The sequence below is a fragment of the Calidris pugnax genome, unplaced genomic scaffold (assembly GCF_001431845.1).
Source record: "Calidris pugnax isolate Ruff unplaced genomic scaffold, ASM143184v1 scaffold18, whole genome shotgun sequence".
NCBI classification, from domain to species: Eukaryota; Metazoa; Chordata; class Aves; order Charadriiformes; family Scolopacidae; genus Calidris; species Calidris pugnax.
Genome location: NW_015090812.1, coordinates 5034801 through 5053402, shown reverse-complemented (window position 1 = coordinate 5053402; position 18602 = coordinate 5034801). Strand labels below are relative to the sequence as shown.

Here is an 18602-nt window from a genome sequence, read left to right as displayed (position 1 = left end):
GAGTTCAGTCCCTGCACTGCCAGTAACCTCTTAATGACCACTCCAAATCAATTGGCCACAAAGGCAGGATTCTTAATGGTAGGTATCTCCCCAGTGTGAACTCGGGTGTTTTCTATCCCCACCTGGTTTGATACCAGGAGGTATATAGTCTATTAGAGCAGTAACAGTTTGGGGGAACATAAAATTCTAGCTGGGAGTACTAAAAAGAACCAAGAAAACTAATAAAAACCTTTCAGGACTAAATAGCTTCACTTTGATGAAAAAGCCAAACTTCAAACTGGACGACTTCTGTTGGCAATGATTAAAGACAGAATTATAAAACTGTATGCAGGGCCACAGGAATTCGTTCCTGTTCTGTCCAAGACACTAAATGGCCATCCTTCCCAGATTTTTAGTTCTTCTCTACTGTTCTGGGAAAAGCTTTATTAGGGGAAGACAGGCCATTGTAATTTTGTAATATAATTTTGTAAAAATCTGTAACAAATTCATAAAAGTTGGATTCCACTAAAAAAACCCACCACATGGCATTTAAAAAAAATGCACTCATAAATCAGTGTAACCTTGTTCCTACCAAAGAAATCCACTGCTCTGTTTTCTGTTATGTGGGGTTGTTGGCAGCAGTCCTTGCTGCCTGTATCTCTTGCAAATACCGCTTCTGCTACTCAAAGGCCACTCAAGACACTCAATATCTTCCATAACCTATTTTGAAGGCAGAGCTACAGACGTAAAGATTTGCTAAAAATGGCATTTCTAACATACTGATGCTCAGAGCAGACTAGCGGGTCTGAAAATACTTGGAGCATCTGGAAAGAAAAAAAACTCCACTTTCAATATTTCTTTTTTTAACTTTTTTTTTTTCTCCTTCTCCTTTTCTCCTTCCTGCATCTGTGTACCTTAAAAAAACCCAACAAACTTCAGTGGTGCTTTCAAGCAGAACACGTAATATATGGATCTGTTTTCCCAAAAGGAAATTTTAGCACCATTCCTAAAAAACAAGTTACCTAATAAGACACAGAAGGCGGCTAAATATGGTAAGAAAGTCAATGAAGTGAGGCTTCTCTAATTATCTAAATTGTGTTCCCCTGTTTTTCTTTACCTTTGATAAAAACAAGTGAGATCTTTGCTAATTACTATTTCAGCAAGCCAAGGCAGACTTGACACAAACCCACATTTCACTGCACAATGCTGTAAGAGGGGACAAGGGGGTCATGAACACGCTGGGCTTTGTGAGGCTGGGTCACCAGCAGGCCACCCCTGTCACACAAGGCTGCTTTGCTGTTCCCAGAAATCAGCAGCGCCAAAACAGCTTAAAAAAACAGTGAAATTAGGCAAAAATACGGAAAAGATCCAACAATTTGCAGAGCGCTATTAATGGGCACAGATCTTCACACACAGCCTACCTAGAGGTAGAGAATGAAAAAAGTAACATTTAATCCTGTTGAGGAAAAAGTCGCAATATTTCTCTGACTAAAATACAAATTCCTTCAGCAGAACACAGCCTCGTAAAGCGTATAATCTATTTCTGGTTGAATAGGACTTTGAAAACTTGTTTCAAAATTAAAAAGAAATCTTTTTTATGGTTTACCTATATCAACACAAAACAGTGGATGAATACCTGTTCCTGGTAGTGAAATTCGTTCGCTTCAATCTTCTGTATTTCTTCCCATATTCTGTAAAGGAGGGAGAAGACAAGAAAAGTGGATTTCCTCCATTATTCCACAACATTTTTAAAGAATCTGAAAAAAAAGAGTCTTCTAGGAGAGGCATCAGGGGTGAGTTCAGTGATTCATTCATTCCGGTACAAGCCATAGAAGCCAGAATTACACACATTTCCATTCCATCCAAAAGGGCATTTCTCAATTGGCAGAAAGTTCTTGTATTTTCTGAAGAGGAAGAGTCTTAGGTACAAAGAGTCAAAATCTGATACCGAATTAACATAAAGGCTAATGCCAGAACACCACAGCCCTGACTTCCACAGATTTAGCTCAACAAGCTTATAAAATCAGAAACCAGATCACAATAAATCAAACTAAAAGCACCAAGAAACAACCACAAACATTTAGCAAATTCATTTTTAAACTTTTTTTAACTGATACACTTCCCACACAGACAAGCTTTACTAGTGACTCACCATTTCTGCTCTAGTAACTCCACAAAAAGTGCAAACAATACAAATAAAAGGTTAATGGAGCAGGACAGTCTCACAAATATCTGATGTAGTGGCAAACACTTACCTTTTATCTGGCCCTCTCTTCTGCAGCATCTTCACATACTGAAATACAACATGGGCCACCTGCAGACAGAAAGGGACAGATTAATTTTTCCAGATATTAGGAAAACAGTAAGAGAAGCAAGTTGCAGTAAACCATACCTCATAGAAGTGCTTGTAACCTTCATCAGTCAAAGTCACAGAAATGCTGAAGATGGAGTAAGTGGAGTTTTGTTCAAATCCTGTCTCACCATTTCCTCCATATAATGCAAGAGCCCAAAATCTATGGAAGAATTAAAGGTACTTATTAATTACTCATTTCAGCTTAGTTGAGCTTAGTTACAATTAGCACATCATAGCTTTACTTCAGCGGCTTTCAATCCGTTTACAGTTTACACAAAGCTTTGTCAAAATAAAGATGTGAACCTCAGGATACAGAATTTAAGAAAAACAGTAACAAAGCTAAGTTACATTTTGGAGATCTCAAAAAGATCAGTCACAGAAACTGCTTTCTTATTTCAATTTTCACTTACATCAATTTAAAGAATATAACTACAAAACGCTGATATAAAAAGGCATACTTGGCCTGCTTTAATATTTATAGAGAAAACATATATACACAAAATAGAGTTTGCCTTTATTTTAATGATATAAAAGCATTTAATAACTATGCTTAAAATATACATACTTTTTCCTAAGGAAAGAAAGAACACTGCCTTTGCCTTCATGTCCCACCAACCAGGAAATATAATGAAGAGGCTTCACCCTAAAAGAAAACGTGAAGGAGATTAAATGGCAGGAGGTAATGTGTTTCACAGAAAGAACTCAAATCACTACACAAATGACTAAAATATACACTGTTTCTTCATGGCAAGTTTTGCATTTTCAGGCAGCATCAGGATAATAAGCTAAAAATGTGGGCGTTCAGAACATAATGACTGATCTGAGTCAGTGAGGAATGACGTTAAATCAGCTGTTTACCGATTCCACTCCATTTATAAAAAGAACCATATCTGCATCAGCTTAATTCATTTAAAAAACGTTCCCCTAGCTGAACCAAAGTAATCTGTAACACAAACAAATTATATTCTTTGGTTTGCTGTGAAAGTTCATATATTATTAACAACAAAAGCACGGTAGAAGTAAAATGCAGCACCACCTTACCTGTAATACTGTGCTTGTGGGGGAAGCGCCCAAGTGATATTCAATGAATGAACTTTCCTGATTGGAACAACTGAACACAAATAAAATTACTGAATATAAATATACGTGATTAGACACGGATAAGAGATTTTACATAATCCAGAAAGAACCATTAAAAGTTATTCAGAACCACACAGAATTATTCCACAAAGTATCTGGATCACACAGAGAAAATACAAAGCCAGGTATTCAAAACATTTAAAAAAATGTATTGAGGGAGGACATTCTTCCCCTCTTTAGCCTGGAGGAGAAAAGGCTGAGGGGAGACCTTATCAATGCTGACAAGTATCTAAAGGGCGGGTTGAGGGAGGATGGAGCCAGACTCTTTTCAGTGGTTCCCAGTGACAGGACCAGGGGCAATGGGCACAAGCTGGAACATGGAAAGTTCCATTCAAATAGGAGGAAGAACTTCTTTAGGGTGAGGGTGACAGAGCCCTGGAACAGGCTGCCCAGGGAGGGTGTGGAGTCCCCTTCTCTGGAGATCTTCAAGACCTGCCTGGATGCAGCCCTGAGTGATGTGCTCTGGGCAACTCTGCTTTGGCTGGGGAGTTGGACTGGATGATCTCTAGAGGTCCCTTCCAATTCTGACAATTCTGTGATTTCACTTACCTCTGTAAAGCTTGTGAAATTCTGGTGTGTCAAAAGGCTGAGTCAGATGGCCAAAGCTGGGTTTGGGTAAACCACTTGAAAGCAAAATGAAAGTATGATGTTAATGGCAAGAATTCAAGGCTACACTGAGACAATCACAAGACATCAGCATCCATAGCTCTGAGGTGATGGAAGTGGTATACATCAGAAAAAGGCATTAACAAAAGGTGCAGCCCAGCATCCACCCAGCCCAAAGTGGAAGGGTGGAAGTCAGCCTGGCATCCACTTGCCCACACAACAGAGGAATTACCCAAGATTTAGACACCCCATCAACTCCTCCCTCTCCTTCTGTCCAAGGTGGTAACAATAAAAAGCTTGCTGTCCTAACTCCAAGCTCAGTAAATAACTTCCTGAGCTGGCCCTGGATTCACACAATCCTGAAGGATCATCTTGTGGGGAAGGAGGAATGAGAAGGACAAGGGTTGGGAGAGACACACGTGTCTCTCTACAGCATCAGACTTTCACAAGCACATTTCCATGCACCACAGACATGAACATCTTGCAAAAGTAGAAAATGAAAGAGGAAATGAAATGTTTTCCAAATTAGTGAAGCTTTTGCAGAACCCCCTTTTCAGACAGCACATTGGAATGGATTATTAAAAAAAAAAGTCAAGTTCTAATCATTTGCCACTCTAAGGATGACACTTACATTCAAGATATAGTCTTAATTTATGCTGCTGCTAATTATTTCTGACATAAAGCAAAGATAAGAAATGGAAAATTATAATCTAAGTTTGAATGATTTATCATAAAATCAAGGTTATCAGAACATATAAGCAAACACTGCTGCAAGTTAGCACTACACAGCTTGCAGGATAAATAATTGTTAAGCATAAACAAAATCTTCGTGAAACAATTTTGCCAGTCTTTAATTCCCAAAGTTGCCCTTTATTTTACTAGATAAGGATGTTAATTAACAATTGTTAACTTCCTTAGCTTCTCCAGTAGGGGATTTTTTAAAAATGGTCCTTTTAAGAACAGATAATTTTATAATTTGTAATGCCTTTATGAATCAAAAGAATCTTACTTATTTGGGATCTGAGAGAAGATTTCTTTCACCCACTTTTCCAATGTATCCAGTGTTTCTAGTAAGGAGAAAAAAAAAAGAAAGCCAGAAATGTAATTTCCTGAAGCTCCAAGGCAAATTCTTTATCTTATCTTACTAGTTCAGTTAACTTAAAGAGGCTGCAAGTTGGTAGATTTTAAAATTGTGAAGTTCTAAATTATAAGCTTCAAAGCCGTTGGTTTGAGCCAATTCTTAATATTCATTGAACTATATCTTTGGTCACAGCTCTGGTTTTGTATAGACTGCTGAAATCTCAGGCTGATACAACCAGGATTTAAAATTCAGCAGTATCTGGTGTGACTGTGAAAAGGAATTACCAACGTATGGATCTAAACCCACCAGTGCTCGCTAGACTCTTTCTGTGCCTCTATGTCCAGAACATACGCAGCAGTTTTCACACCTAAACACAGTCCTACAGTGCTATGAATTCCTCCTCCCCACCCTCCACCCTCTTTCCTAAAGGAAATAGGTCAAGAACCAGAAGTTTGTTTTTATGTTTTTTTGGTTTTTAAATGGCTGATTGGACATTGCTTATTTAAGTGAATGTTTCATATTCCAAAAGTGATGGGATATATGCTAAATAACAACAGTAAAAATGCTGGGGGGGACGGGATGGGATGCACTCACAGTTTCTTTTAAGAGAGATAGAAACACAATGTTGCCCTGGCTGGGTATCAGTCCCCAGGCTTTTCTTCCCAATCACCAAAAGGAACAACATTACAATCAATTGCTACATAAACGATTATTCAAGAGGCATTCAATGCCCTAACAATTTTACAGTCTAGACAGAAAAGCATAGGAGAAGAAAAGAATTACCACCTCTATTATTACCACCTCCATTTTACAGATGGTAATTGCAGTAAGTTTTAGCATTCAACAAAACCCTTAAGCACAAACCTAACTTGAATGCATGCAGAGATTTATTTTCAGTACAAGTCTCTATTACAGGCTTAACTTCTACAAAATTCATTTCTTTTGTTCTCAGCAGAAATGATCATAGGTCTGAAATTGTTTGCTGAAATGGAATTCAATTCCGTTTGCATAGAATTTTTCAGTCTAAGAGGAAAAAACTCAGAATTTCTATTCTTCCTAGAGAAATGTGTTTTATTTTAAGACTTCTTTTGAAAGAGCCCCAAACAGAACAAGACAATTGGGAGCCCCCATCTCCATCTCCCCATGATTTCCTGTGGAGGTTCACTCTTGATGGCAGAGAAACAAGTAGCATTAAGTCATTTAAGTCCTCTGACTCTATATTCCTACAAGATTCATCTTTAAATATATCTTTGAGATTTTACATTCTGTGTTAATCTAATTCAACAGTTTCAGTTGGAAGTTTCTCAAGAAGCAGCAGGATGACACTAACACAGCACAATTGCTCAAGTTTCATTTGGAAACCAGGCTAAAATCTACATATAAATACCCCCTGTAGGACTGGACAATCCACTAAAACTGCCTGAGCTACAGCTGAACTGGTGCCAAAAGCACTACACCACCAACAGCAATGAGTCTCTTTTTAAGGAATGACCGATGTTACCTTTAGATTGGACAACTAAAGTCATATAGTGAGCAGAGTAATGGCGCTGCCAGAATTCCCTCAGCCTGGTGTAGGTATCAATATTATTCATTTTAGGCTCGTGTTTGAGTGTATCTGCATTACCTGTAAATATTAAAAGACGGTTAGTTATCTAGACACTGGTTATGTCAAGACAAGATACACCGAGAATTTCTCTTCCAACCCTGGCACCAAGTCTAGTCATGGTAAGCACATTAAAAATACCTAACAGGAATTTGGAGTTAAAGGAATGTTAACTGGAATTTAATAACTTCTAATTTCTAGTTCCTATTATAAAGACAGCTGATATTTCTACGACAGAGTCCTCCTGTATTATCACATCCCCATACCACGTACTGCACAGCTCACTCTGTGTTGCCAGCTATTCCCTCACCAACAGGACTTGCAGAAGAGGGGAGGGGAAAGAGAGACGAAAATATGATGTTCAGTATATGTCACTACAGAACTTCATAGAAATTATGTACATTTCAAAGCTGGCTAACTCTATTACCCATCACACTGCAATTTACACGCTTACCAGCATCACAAGGGTGAGGGAGCTAGGACTCTATTGTCCAGGAGAGGAGGACAAATTCCCTTTCTGCTCCACTCACATGGCTACTTCTGCAAGTTCAACAGCGAATTATTTACTTTGAAAAGCCTCCCTAGACACAAATACTTTATTTTTCCAGGAAATTCCAATAGCAAAAAACAAGCTTAAGGAAGACAGAGATGACTCAGAGAGCACCACCTTTACATTAGCAGAAAGTTACATGATTACATGCCCGGGGCAACTTAGCTTTAACATCAGCAAAAAGCAGCACAGAATGAAAAGTATCTTAAGAAGCAGACAGCTGCTTTTCCTCCCAAACATTTTACTGTAAAATGAGTAATTACTCTAATACTTCTGGCTAGTGTTTGCTGTGATAAGACAGCACATGTTAGTGCATCTTTTAAGTGGTTAAAAGTTTATTGTCACCAGTTTATAACATAAATTCAGAACTTACCCCAAAAAAATTTCTTCATAGGATGTCCAGGCCTGGCAAGACTACCAAATAGCATCTCCTTTCTGTTTGCATCAGAGGGTCTTGCTAGCTGATACTCTGTTAATTTAAAGAATTTGGAGAGGTATGCATCAAAATTTGAGGTCATGTTCCCTCAAAAAAAACACCACAAAGTAAAACCCCCAACCAAACTGAAAAGGAGACGTGTTGCACAGATGTAGACTGAAATAATTTTGTTTTAAAGTCTGATGAAGTAGTGAAATAGGGTAAGAAACAGGCACTAATGAATGTAAGCCCAGAGAAGAGGAAAACCCTAGCTCATTGCTGAGAAGTACAGAAAGGGCTAAGGAGGGGAAGCAAGTTAAGCCCCAGCCTCTCCCATCTGAATGCTCTCAATCCCATAAATTTACCAGGAACACAAGGCCATCTACGGGTCAGGCCCTGCAGAAAGGGCCAGAGAACAATTACAAACCTGCTTCTCCCATCTATCACACAGAACAACTTCTAGTTTAATAACAAAATAAGAAATCAAAAGCTGAGCAAGATAAGTTTCCAGAAATGCAGTTTTACAATCAGATTACACTAATCTAAATATGGGATTTTGCCAAAATCAAGAATTCACCCTCTCCAACTGCATTTTCCTGCTTTTGCTGCTAATAAGAAACACGCACAGGAGAGCTGTAAAATAATTATTTTGGCTGGGTTAGCCTGCAGCCAGTTCATCAAGCTGACAGAGTTTACAGTGTCAGTAGAAGGGAAGGAGTGGATCTGCATGATGAAGGCAGTGCAAATGAACGTGTAAATTGGCTTAAGCTGTTGAAGAAGCCACACCTTAACTATAAGACAGGTCCTTGTTCATATTGACACTTATTTAAAATCAAAGATCAAATTGCTCAGCTTTCCTTGTCAGAGGACAGATAAAGATGACTTGAAATACATGTTTGAGCCTGTTGGTATATCTGCCGATAATATTTTTTTTCGTAAAACGGTGAAGTTTTATAGGCAGCCTGGAAGTATTCATAACATACTAGAAAATCAGTGAACACTCCACTCACTTCTATGCCAGGTTCAATTTCCTTCTGTGAAGCAAATTTGTAGTTATTAAGCTGTTAGAATTAGGAGACAAGCACGATGACCTCGATTTATTGTATTTACTCCATGGAGGACTGGAGAGAGCACTGGGGCTACACTGGAGCTACAGGCATGTTGTTCACTGTTTATTTGTTTCATAAGATGGGCTAAACACACAGAAAAAGAGACTCTTACCACTGTCCACAGCCTCGACTTCTCGGTCTATTGCATCCCTGATCATTAGCGGGTGAATGAAGAACTGTGCCCACCTATGAAGCAGAAAAATTCATATGCTTTTCTTCAGTGTCTACTGAGCTAGGGCAAAAAAACAGCAGTTAAATCCAACATCCACTATTTTTGTTTAATAACATTGCTTGCCTTACCACCCATGATGTCATTCTTGACTGTACTGTCTTAAGGAGAGATGAGAGCTGGTTTAGTGATAGCATCAAAAGGGCTGGATACAGTAGGGTACGACACTAATGGATGGGCAAATATCTGCCTTTGCATCCTAGGAATGATTGTACCAGATCAGATGAGTGATCCATCCAGCTCCATTTTACGTGATTTATGTCCTGAAATGTATTTTTTTAATATCCATCACAATTTTTACTATCTACTGTGAAAGTCAGTGTTGTCATCAGAACATTCACTATCTTCTCCTGTACCCATAGAGAGCAGAGCAATGGAAAAGGACAAATCTGCAATGAATGGAGACTGCAGAAAGCTGCCAGAGAATCTTATGTTTCTGGCTTATTTGTTGAGTCTTTTTAATGATGCACTGAACTTCCTGAAGCAAAAGGCTGATAGTAATACATTGTTAAGAGTTCTATGGCTACAGGACCCATTAAGCTAAAGACTATTGAAAGGTGATGTTTCTCAATTTCTTTAAATCCACAAGTGCTTGAACGAGCAGAAATCATCATCAGCATCAGTTTATCTTCTTTGTATGAGGTGCTGTTCTACAGAACTCATACTCTCTGTGTTTCCCCTCCACTAAGAGCTGTTGTGAAGAGGTTTTGCGCTTCCAAACATCTAAAAGCTGGACCAATCTGCAAATGAAAGCTGAATTTTGCACAGTAAATACTTGGTAAAATGTGCAAACATCTGCTCTTGGTGTCATTGCAGGAACATATTTTGATCAAAGTAAATTCACAGTGGATCCTACTCTCCTCCTGAGATATCTGACAGCATCAAGAATACTCAGCTGCCATGGCCCTATGAATAACTTGCTCTCACTGAAGGAAACCACACCAACAGGCAGAGCTCTGTTGTACTAAGGTATCCCACAGCACAAAAGAACAAATTAAATACTTTCTGGCAAAAGACACATACTTGCCTGAATAGCCTGGACTGGGCGAAATGTATCCTTCCAAGGCACACTTGTAACATAAATTTTTATGTTACAAGGCTGCCCTTACACACTGATGATTTGGAACCAAAAAAATAAATAAATTTAAAAACCCCACTAACTCTATCAAGACAGGCATTTCAAAGGATGAATTATTGGGACTCTGGGAGCACTTCCCCTCTGAACAGTTGTCACACTGCATAAAATTTCTCCTGTCATCGATGCTACAGGTGGTAGCTACCACCATTAAGGGTGGTAAAATAATCAAAAAGCTACATGCATTAAGACTTACATGTGGATCTTAAGTAATGACACAGAAGCTACACCGGCATTATCACAAAAAACCAGTAAGATATCCAGAGGGAAAACATATTTCCTTATATACAACATCCTCTGTAGTACTATGGAAGTTCAGCAACAGCCTTAATCACCCCCAAACGAAGAAATGAACAGATACACCCAACCTCCTGAGGCACACACAAACATTTTTTTTTTTTTAACATGTTGTAAAAAGTTTGTAACACATTTGTTAACACCTAATCCCCATTTATATGAAGTTACCTATCAAGTGCTTCTTTGAAGTACTTCCTCTGCACATCGAACTGGAAGACCGTCCGCTCACAGTCGGTCGAAGCGTTGTCGCTGCCCCCGTGTTTCTTCAGAAACGCGTCAAACCCATTCTCGTCTGGGTACTTCAAACTGCCCATGAAAACCACTGGAACAAAACCCAGCAAAATTACCAAGATGACATTAATTTGTTATTCCTCATTGCAGCTGTAGTAATCCCTCGTCAGCACAGTGTTACCTGCAAACGACCCACAGTTCCCATGCAGAGGTTAACTACTAACTAGCAAAAGACCATGTTACCTACCCAGTGACTACTGTAATCTGCCTTTAGCAGAGGGCCCAAATAGACTGGAAATAACAGTGCCTTTCTAGGCATGATTGGCCTCAATCGGTCAAGAGCAGAATTTTAAGACACATCTGGCCAGAAACTTCATGTCCTTTCTCCACCTGCATCACTAATTCATCATCCCTTACAAGAGATAAACGCCTGTAGCTCCACCCTGGTTTATAAAGCTATAGGTAAAATGCTTCCCCCCCTACTTAATGGATAACAAAGAATGTTACTATAGGTTAATGCACAGCCTGCCAAAGGGCATGAGACACCTTCTTCCATATTAAGATTTCCCACTAAGTCCGTATTTTTATAAAACCACAAATTTAACTAATGAAAATAAATTCTGGGATAGCTGAAATAGGGAATGACACTAAAGTACTCCAGACATTCAGAGCCAGAGAGCACTCATTTTTTCACTGAAGCCAGAGAAGATGAAACAGGAGCAGATACATACTGTGTTCCAGGAAGTGTGCTAATCCAGGCAGATCTTCAGGATCAGAGAAGCTGCCAACAGCAATGCAGAGGGCTGCTGCAGACTAGAGAAAATACAACAGTCTCAGTAAAAGCTGCTTCAATAAACACTTTGGGAAAGTGACAGAACTGAAAGACAAATCAATCAGGGCAGGGACAATAAAAAGAAGGTCTAGTCTCCATGTCTAACCACAAGGTTTCAGAGCACAGGAAAGGTCTCTGTGTATTTTTTCACCCTACAGCTTAAGTTCATACCTGTTTTTCTGTGCAGCCTCTCTTTCTTGTCTCTTCCTTTTCAGCTAGCTCTTCTAATTCACTGTCATCAGGATCATTGAAATCCTCATTATCTCCATCATCGTCCTCATCCTCATCCTCCTCATCACAGTCCTCATCATCAAAACCTTCTCTACCATCTTCGATCTCAGTTCCAGAGTCGTCATCATCATCACTATCCTCTTCAGATCCATCATCATCGTTGTCCTCCTCCTCCTCCGAAGATAAAGCAGCTGAGGCACAATCCAAGCAATTCAAATCCGAAATCAAAAGTGCACATAAGCCATTTTGCAGTTTGATATACCTGAAAGAATAATTATTTGCAATGAATACACACATTTCCCAATTCTGAATTTTCAGAACCGCAAAAATTTCTGTATTTCCTACATTAGTTCTGTGCTTTTCTACTGAGATTTCCTAATGGTAGCTAAGAAGTCGAGCAATTTTATAGTAGGAAAGTAGAAACACTCTTCTGCTATTTAACAGCTCTAAGAAGATGAAAGATGCCATTCAAGGTGGTGCCATACAGAAGCCCTTCTTCTTCAGGTCATGGACACCGATTTGGGCTTTGGTTTCTCTATGAGATATTTAAGCTACCAGCACCCACTCAGAGAAAACTTCATGTACTCAGAACAGGCAGACCCAAACTTCAATAGCTTGTTATGCTTCTCAGGCTCTCGGAAACATTTGTTACATGACAGAATCAAGACATTAGTCTTTGCCTCTAAATAAGCCCCTGAGACTCCATTTTATCAATGCTTTCTGTTAAATGGGGCCTACAGGCAGAAAGGACAGAGCTCCTCTGCAGGTTTAATAAATCACAGTGGGTTGGTTGGGTTACTATCAAGCAGCAATATACAGAGTTTTCTGTGTGTGTGTGTACATACATAGAATTTTTTTACATACGTGTGTGCATATGTATGTAAAAACCCACAAGTCCTCTGTCCAGCACCATTCTACAACTTTTCAGACCGAGGACTGCAAGCACCAATGCTCTGCACTATGAGATCTCTCAGCAGTATTTATTTCCCATCAGATCTGGAATAGACAGTCACAATTTGTCAGATCAGCCAGAGCATCCCTCCGAGGAGCTTGCAGTGGGTGGTACACCAGCTGCAGAAAGGAAGGAATGTTGGATCCAGAAAATACTCGACCCAACCTAAGAACTAGTGTGATACAGAAATGTCGTATCTGATCCAGCAAAAAAAATGCTAATATAAAACAAAGCCATGGTCACAACCCATACTCCCAGAAAAAAAACAGAGTCACAGAGCATAGAATAGTTTGGGGTTGGAAGGGACTCTTAAAGGTCATCTACTCCAACCCCCAAGTTTATAGCAGCTCAGAACTTTGGAACATGGCCACCATTGTAATTAGGTAGCAGAAATTTCAAAGCAGATTTCCAGCTCAAGCTACATTGTAAGGACCCAAAAGCAAAACAAAAGGCACGTTTTGTGTTTTCTAACTCCATGGTTCCCAAAGTTTCTCACAAGAAATTTCTCATGTTTAACGTATGGTTATCGTTACGCAATTTCATTCTTTCCCAGCAATAAAAGCCTGTGTTACTATCAATATTCCAATTCAAAATATAAAATCAGTGCAAGTTTTGTTTTTCACTAGAGCTGCAGGCCACCTGCTATGGCTCTGCAAGCCACAGATGACCCTGGAAACAAATTACTCCGAGTCCTTCTCTCCTGACTGAATTTCATGGGGATGTATTTGGAGGAAAAGGGGTATTGTGAGACTTAAGCAGCTCTGAGACAAAGGAAAAAAACCCCACACTTCTTGGACTACCAAGTCTATAAAGAAGCTAAAGAACAAATGTTTAATAGTTGTGTTATGTATATGAATTATGACCACTCATCCAGCAGGAATTGACAGCACTCGTCTGCCTGGGCCAGGGTGAAAACCAGTTATGAAACCATTAACACACCCGTTTTGCTTGCTGCGGGACCGCTGAGCAGTACAAGCTTGTTCCAATCAAAAGCACAAGCGCATTTTTGCTTGTTCCAACTACAGCACACATTGTATAACTTGCAGAAATGCTATGACTAACTGCAGGAGGTACAGGTAGTACTAGATACACACTAACGTTAATCATCCACACAGTTCTGAAAGCCTGGAACAGTTAAGTGTGTTTGCACTGTATTCATGTCACATTTTGCAGCTGCAGTGCTTCTGAGCGCACGGCCCGGGTCCTAAAAACAGATATACTGTACACTGGGGCACTTCACCCCAGAGAGCTCAGAGCAAGAGCCCCAGACAGTGACAAGTCAGCATTGCTAGAGCACATCTTCCAGCACAACCATCATCTTCTTCACCTCTGTATACAACCACCTTCCTTCTTCAGGTTTTCGCTGCCCATAAAGAATCGTGGCTTCCCAGTGATCAATAGGTAGCCATGGAAAGCAGAGAACAGAACAGTGCTTCTTCCAGAAGAACGATTTGCCATGAAGCTGTTTAGCCAGGTGTGCCCAGTAGCTCTTGTTGCTCCTTTCCACATACCTCCATTAAACTAATGGAGCAGATGACGCTAATTTTACATTACTCATCTTCAGGCTTGTGGGTGTTACACCCTAGGACAGAAAGCACCCAGCAGCAAAGCAACAACTGAACTAAGCCGCTGTTGAAGGCTCTCAGATTTCACCTCAGGAGAATCTAGAACAGTATAGGAGCAGAGGCACCAACTGACAGAGGTGTTCTTTACTTTTTCCATGTTTCAGTCCAATGGAAAAGGACAAATGTAATCAATACATTAGTATCAATTAGTATGCAGAATACAGTACAAAAAAATGCAACCATCTCCTGTAGAAACATAAACAAGCATAGTCCAACTGCTTTTTTGAAGGACTGTACAGGCATTGATACAAATAAAGTTTAAATATAAAACAGAGTTCCAATTCTTAAAAATACCGTTTAAACATCCTGGATAAGTTTAAACAGAATTGTTCTCACACCAAGTTTTTTCTTATATCAATGATAATTGTTTCACGGCTACATACACACTGAAATAAATATCAAGTGATGGCAAACAGAATAATGTTTTAATTTCCCCAAATTACCCAAAACAAGCAACACAAGCCCACGAAATTCCATATATGGATGCATTTAAATAAAACATACACTTTGGTAAAGATAACTGCCCACTCATAGTTCTAATGAACAAAGCCAACTCTGATTATGAGAATAATTTATGTCCCAATCAACTCACTTTCCAAAATACATTCTGCAATCTCTGATAGAACTTTATTTTTTTATTATTATCACTGCATTTGAGAAGATAATATATAACATCTTCTACTAAGTTAAGACAGATGTCACCAGAGGGACACGTTAAGCCCACTGTGACTGGTTTGCAGTACAGATCATCGCTGATGCATGAACAGAGGGAGAAAGTGTATACGCATCATCAAATCACCTGCCGCTACATTTACTTAGGAGGTTTGGTATATAGTTAGTGAACATAGGTATGTTTTACTTTCAGCCACACTTCAGTTCTCCTTCCTAAGGGTAACATTTGTGTCTGGTCTGTGCAAGGCTTACTTCCCACACATGCAAATCAGTCTGAAAAGATGTGACTCTCTGCTTCCAACCAAAAAAAAATAAATCTGTTAAGCATGGAGAGCAGGATTTCTGGAAGATGTTGGTATTAGTTTATTCTATACTATAAGCAAACACACTCTCCAATTCTCTACACACAGAGGAGGTTCCTAGATGGTTTTCAATGGAGCTCCTGAGCTTCCTCACTGCGCTGCTTCAGGTAGTAAAGGCAGAAGTTTCCTAAGCTGATAGTCTCTGTGAACTCTGCAGGAAGATGAGCCTCCTGCAAAGTAGGATGAGTAAGAACGGCAGCAGGAGAGGCAGGCAGAGATCCAGAGGAAGCAGCAAGGAAGTAGGGCAAGAAGGGAGGGAGTGAGTTTCTCCCTAAGCCAATGGGCACAGTCCCCTTCAGACAGCCAGCAGGGAATTTCACTGTCAGCCAATGTCACTGCAAATCCAAAATTCAGTTCTAGGCTTAGGCTTAGGCAGATTCTCCACTGGCTGCACAGATTAGCCATCATGAAGAATAAAGATATTTTAAAAAAGCATCTCTAACAAGGGCTGAATAATCTGCCTAACAGAAAGAAGTTATAATAGTGTCCCTTCACAGCATCCAAAGAGCTCGGCCTCCCCTGGCCGTTCTGAGCCGTGTCTCTCAGGGTGAGAAGGCCACAGACACTGAGGGCTGCTCTCAGGGAAGGTGATCTTTTTTAGGACTTCCAGGATTATTACTCAGAAAAATACAAGTGAAGACACAAACAAAATAGCAATGTAAACGTAATTTCTGTCTCAACTGACCGATGTATTTGTGTTAGAACCTGGAGGCTCCTCTAAAACGGGAAGAGCAACAGCCTTTGTTTTTTTAAGTGGGTATCTGCTCTGTAACACTTTCAACGGCATTTTATGCTTCAGCTTAACGCTTCTGGAGCCCAGCTGCCTGCAGGAGGGCTGCAAAGTAACCATTTCATAGCGCTGTGCCCCCAAAAAGTGGTGTCACCAGCACAGCCTTTGAACAAGGGCTGAGCTCTCCTTTCTGGGCAAGCCCCAAGCCTTTCCCTGCACACCCACCGGACGGCCCACCCGGGAAAGAAACACACTCAAACCTCCATTATTCCCAGAGAGACCCCTGTTTTCCCCGGTCACCGAGTCGAACCCGACTTCCAAGCCCCCGAGGTGGCAGCCGTGCCCGGTGTGAGGGGACAGGCCGGCACCCAGCCCCGCTCCCGCACCGCCTGCCACGGCCGGGGCTGCTTCCCGGTGGGCAGGCGGAGAGCGGAGGCCCCAACCTGCCCCACAGACCGCCCCGTTGGGACGGGAGGGGCTGCCCTAACCGCCCCGACCGCGTCCGCCCCCCGTTCCCCTGGAAGCCTTCCCCAGCCCACCGCCTCTGGGGGAAGGAAGGCTGGACCCGGCCCTCACCGGTACTGCTTGGGGTCGCTGGGGGACTTGACGATGTCGGGGTCTCCCACGTCGGGGCCCGGGCCGGATCCGAAGTCCCCGCGGTCCTCCTCATCCCCTTGAGGCGACCGGCCTCTGACGTCGCGGCCGCCCTCCCCGGCCTGCTGCCCCACCGCCAGCTCCGGACAGCTGTAGTTCGACGTCGCCTTGTTCCTACCGGGCATGGCGGCGGCGGTGATACCGTACCACAGCGGCTGGGCAACGGCACGCCCCGGCCGGCCGCGCCCCGCCAGGCCGCGGGCCCCTGCCCGCACCGCTCGGCCGCTCCGTGCGAAGGCGGCCGCGACACTGCGCATGCGCCGCCGCCGCCGCCCCGCCGCGGACCGGCCCCGCTTCCGCCGCACGAGGAAGTCGCGGTGACGGTTTAACGACGGCTGCGGAGCGCCCACCAGTCAGCGCCCGCCGCGGAGCCAGGTGGGGGGAAACGGACCAATCCCAGGCCGGCGCTTCGTCGGGGTCAGGGCACTGATTGGTGGAGGGGGAAACGCTGGTGGCGTGGGAAGGGAGTGGGGGAAACCATAGGCGGGGGGAGAGGCGGCCCCGGTCAGAAATCAGACGGAGAGAACAGAGAAATCGGAGGGAGGAGGGAAATACAGAGAAATAGAACCACATCTCGAGAACTCCCCTCTGTGCCGCCGCGGCCTGGTGTTTATGCCCGCCTGCCGCGTTAGCTGTCCCCCCTCCGCCTTGCGTTGGAACAGTCCAACTGCTGGTTGGCGGAGGCCCGCCTTCTCTCATTCCCTTCAACTATTGGTCTAAGGAGCTGTCGCTCACTCCTGACAGAACCAATCAGCTCGCGCAAGCTGCCGGAGGAGGAGTGTGGCGCGCAGTCCCCTCAGCGCAGGGCGGGGCGGCGGCCGGGCCCTCACGGCGCAGCCGCGGAAGGAGGAGCAGGGGCGGGACCGTAGCCCAGGGACCGGCTGCGAACCCCGGTCTCCAGCCGGCACCAGCCCCGAGACCGGCAGCGGGACCCGGTGGCGGAGCACAAAGGCGCTGAACTCGAGAACGAAACTTGGCACGAAGGAACGGGATGGCGGCCACCGGCCTCCCTCAGCGGTCACTGGAGAAGTCAAACGCCAACCGCCTTGAATCGGTTTAAAGAAACGTGGCTGTGCTTAGGGTTCAAAACGCCTGCCCGCACGGATGACCCGGTAGCAAATCTAGCTTTCAGCAGGTATTTTTCAACACTTATGGGAGCTAGACTCGAGTTTGCGATTTTATTTCATCCAGCAGTACCACGGGTCTTTTGAGACATCCAGTATGTGCTTACTGTTGACAGCTGATTTTTTACCTTTATTTCCTCTTCTAATGGCGTCCTTAACAGCTTAAGGTTTGTAGCCATGACTATCTAACAGAAAACACTGTTTATTCATATTCTCAGCATTTTCCAATTTGAGAATACACAGAAACAGAAGTGCCGACGCAGCAATTTCAAGTCCTGACAACAGGAACGCAGCTTTTCCGCTTGTTTTAAATCTCTTTGAGGCTGGCGTTTCCCAATAGCACACACTGCCAAGATCCTTCTTCTCGTAACACTTTGAGAGCCGTTGGGAAATCTGCCATTGCATTTATCACATCCTTTTTGCATTGTTCCACGTTGCTCAGTTCCCTGCTAATAGCAGTGCTGTGAGTTACTGTGTGTGTAACTCTGTTGACTGCAAAAGAGATGATGAAAGGAAAATTGAGGGGTCAGAGGCTAATACAAATGGGGGGGTGGGCTGTCTGAGACACAGAGACAATAACTTGGGCCGGGTGGAAGGTAATTTAAGTGGATGTCTACCTGATACTTCAGTGCTTTATTTCTCCACCAGATGGAAGCCAAGACCCATGTCTAACCCAGAGCCTCCTGCATGGC

The 18602-nt window shown here is 42.4% G+C and overlaps 1 protein-coding gene across 1 annotated transcript in view; it reads right to left on the bottom strand.

Moving 5' to 3' along the window:
* The window catches only part of NRDC (nardilysin convertase), a 32765-nt gene extending 15707 nt beyond the window's left edge, over window positions 1-17058 (bottom strand). Inside the window, exons 1-14 of the mRNA XM_014939210.1 lie at window positions 16709-17058; window positions 11732-12053; window positions 11460-11541; window positions 10666-10819; window positions 8949-9022; window positions 7686-7781; window positions 6661-6783; window positions 5088-5145; window positions 4022-4095; window positions 3374-3443; window positions 2898-2975; window positions 2372-2492; window positions 2235-2293; window positions 1616-1670 (exon numbers count right to left, since the gene is read on the bottom strand). Of these exons, the coding sequence (XP_014794696.1) occupies window positions 1616-1670; window positions 2235-2293; window positions 2372-2492; window positions 2898-2975; window positions 3374-3443; window positions 4022-4095; window positions 5088-5145; window positions 6661-6783; window positions 7686-7781; window positions 8949-9022; window positions 10666-10819; window positions 11460-11541; window positions 11732-12053; window positions 16709-17043 (1701 nt within the window). The 5' untranslated portion in view covers window positions 17044-17058. The remainder of the gene's footprint in view (window positions 1-1615; window positions 1671-2234; window positions 2294-2371; window positions 2493-2897; window positions 2976-3373; window positions 3444-4021; window positions 4096-5087; window positions 5146-6660; window positions 6784-7685; window positions 7782-8948; window positions 9023-10665; window positions 10820-11459; window positions 11542-11731; window positions 12054-16708) is intronic.
* Window positions 17059-18602: the final 1544 nt, after the last annotated feature.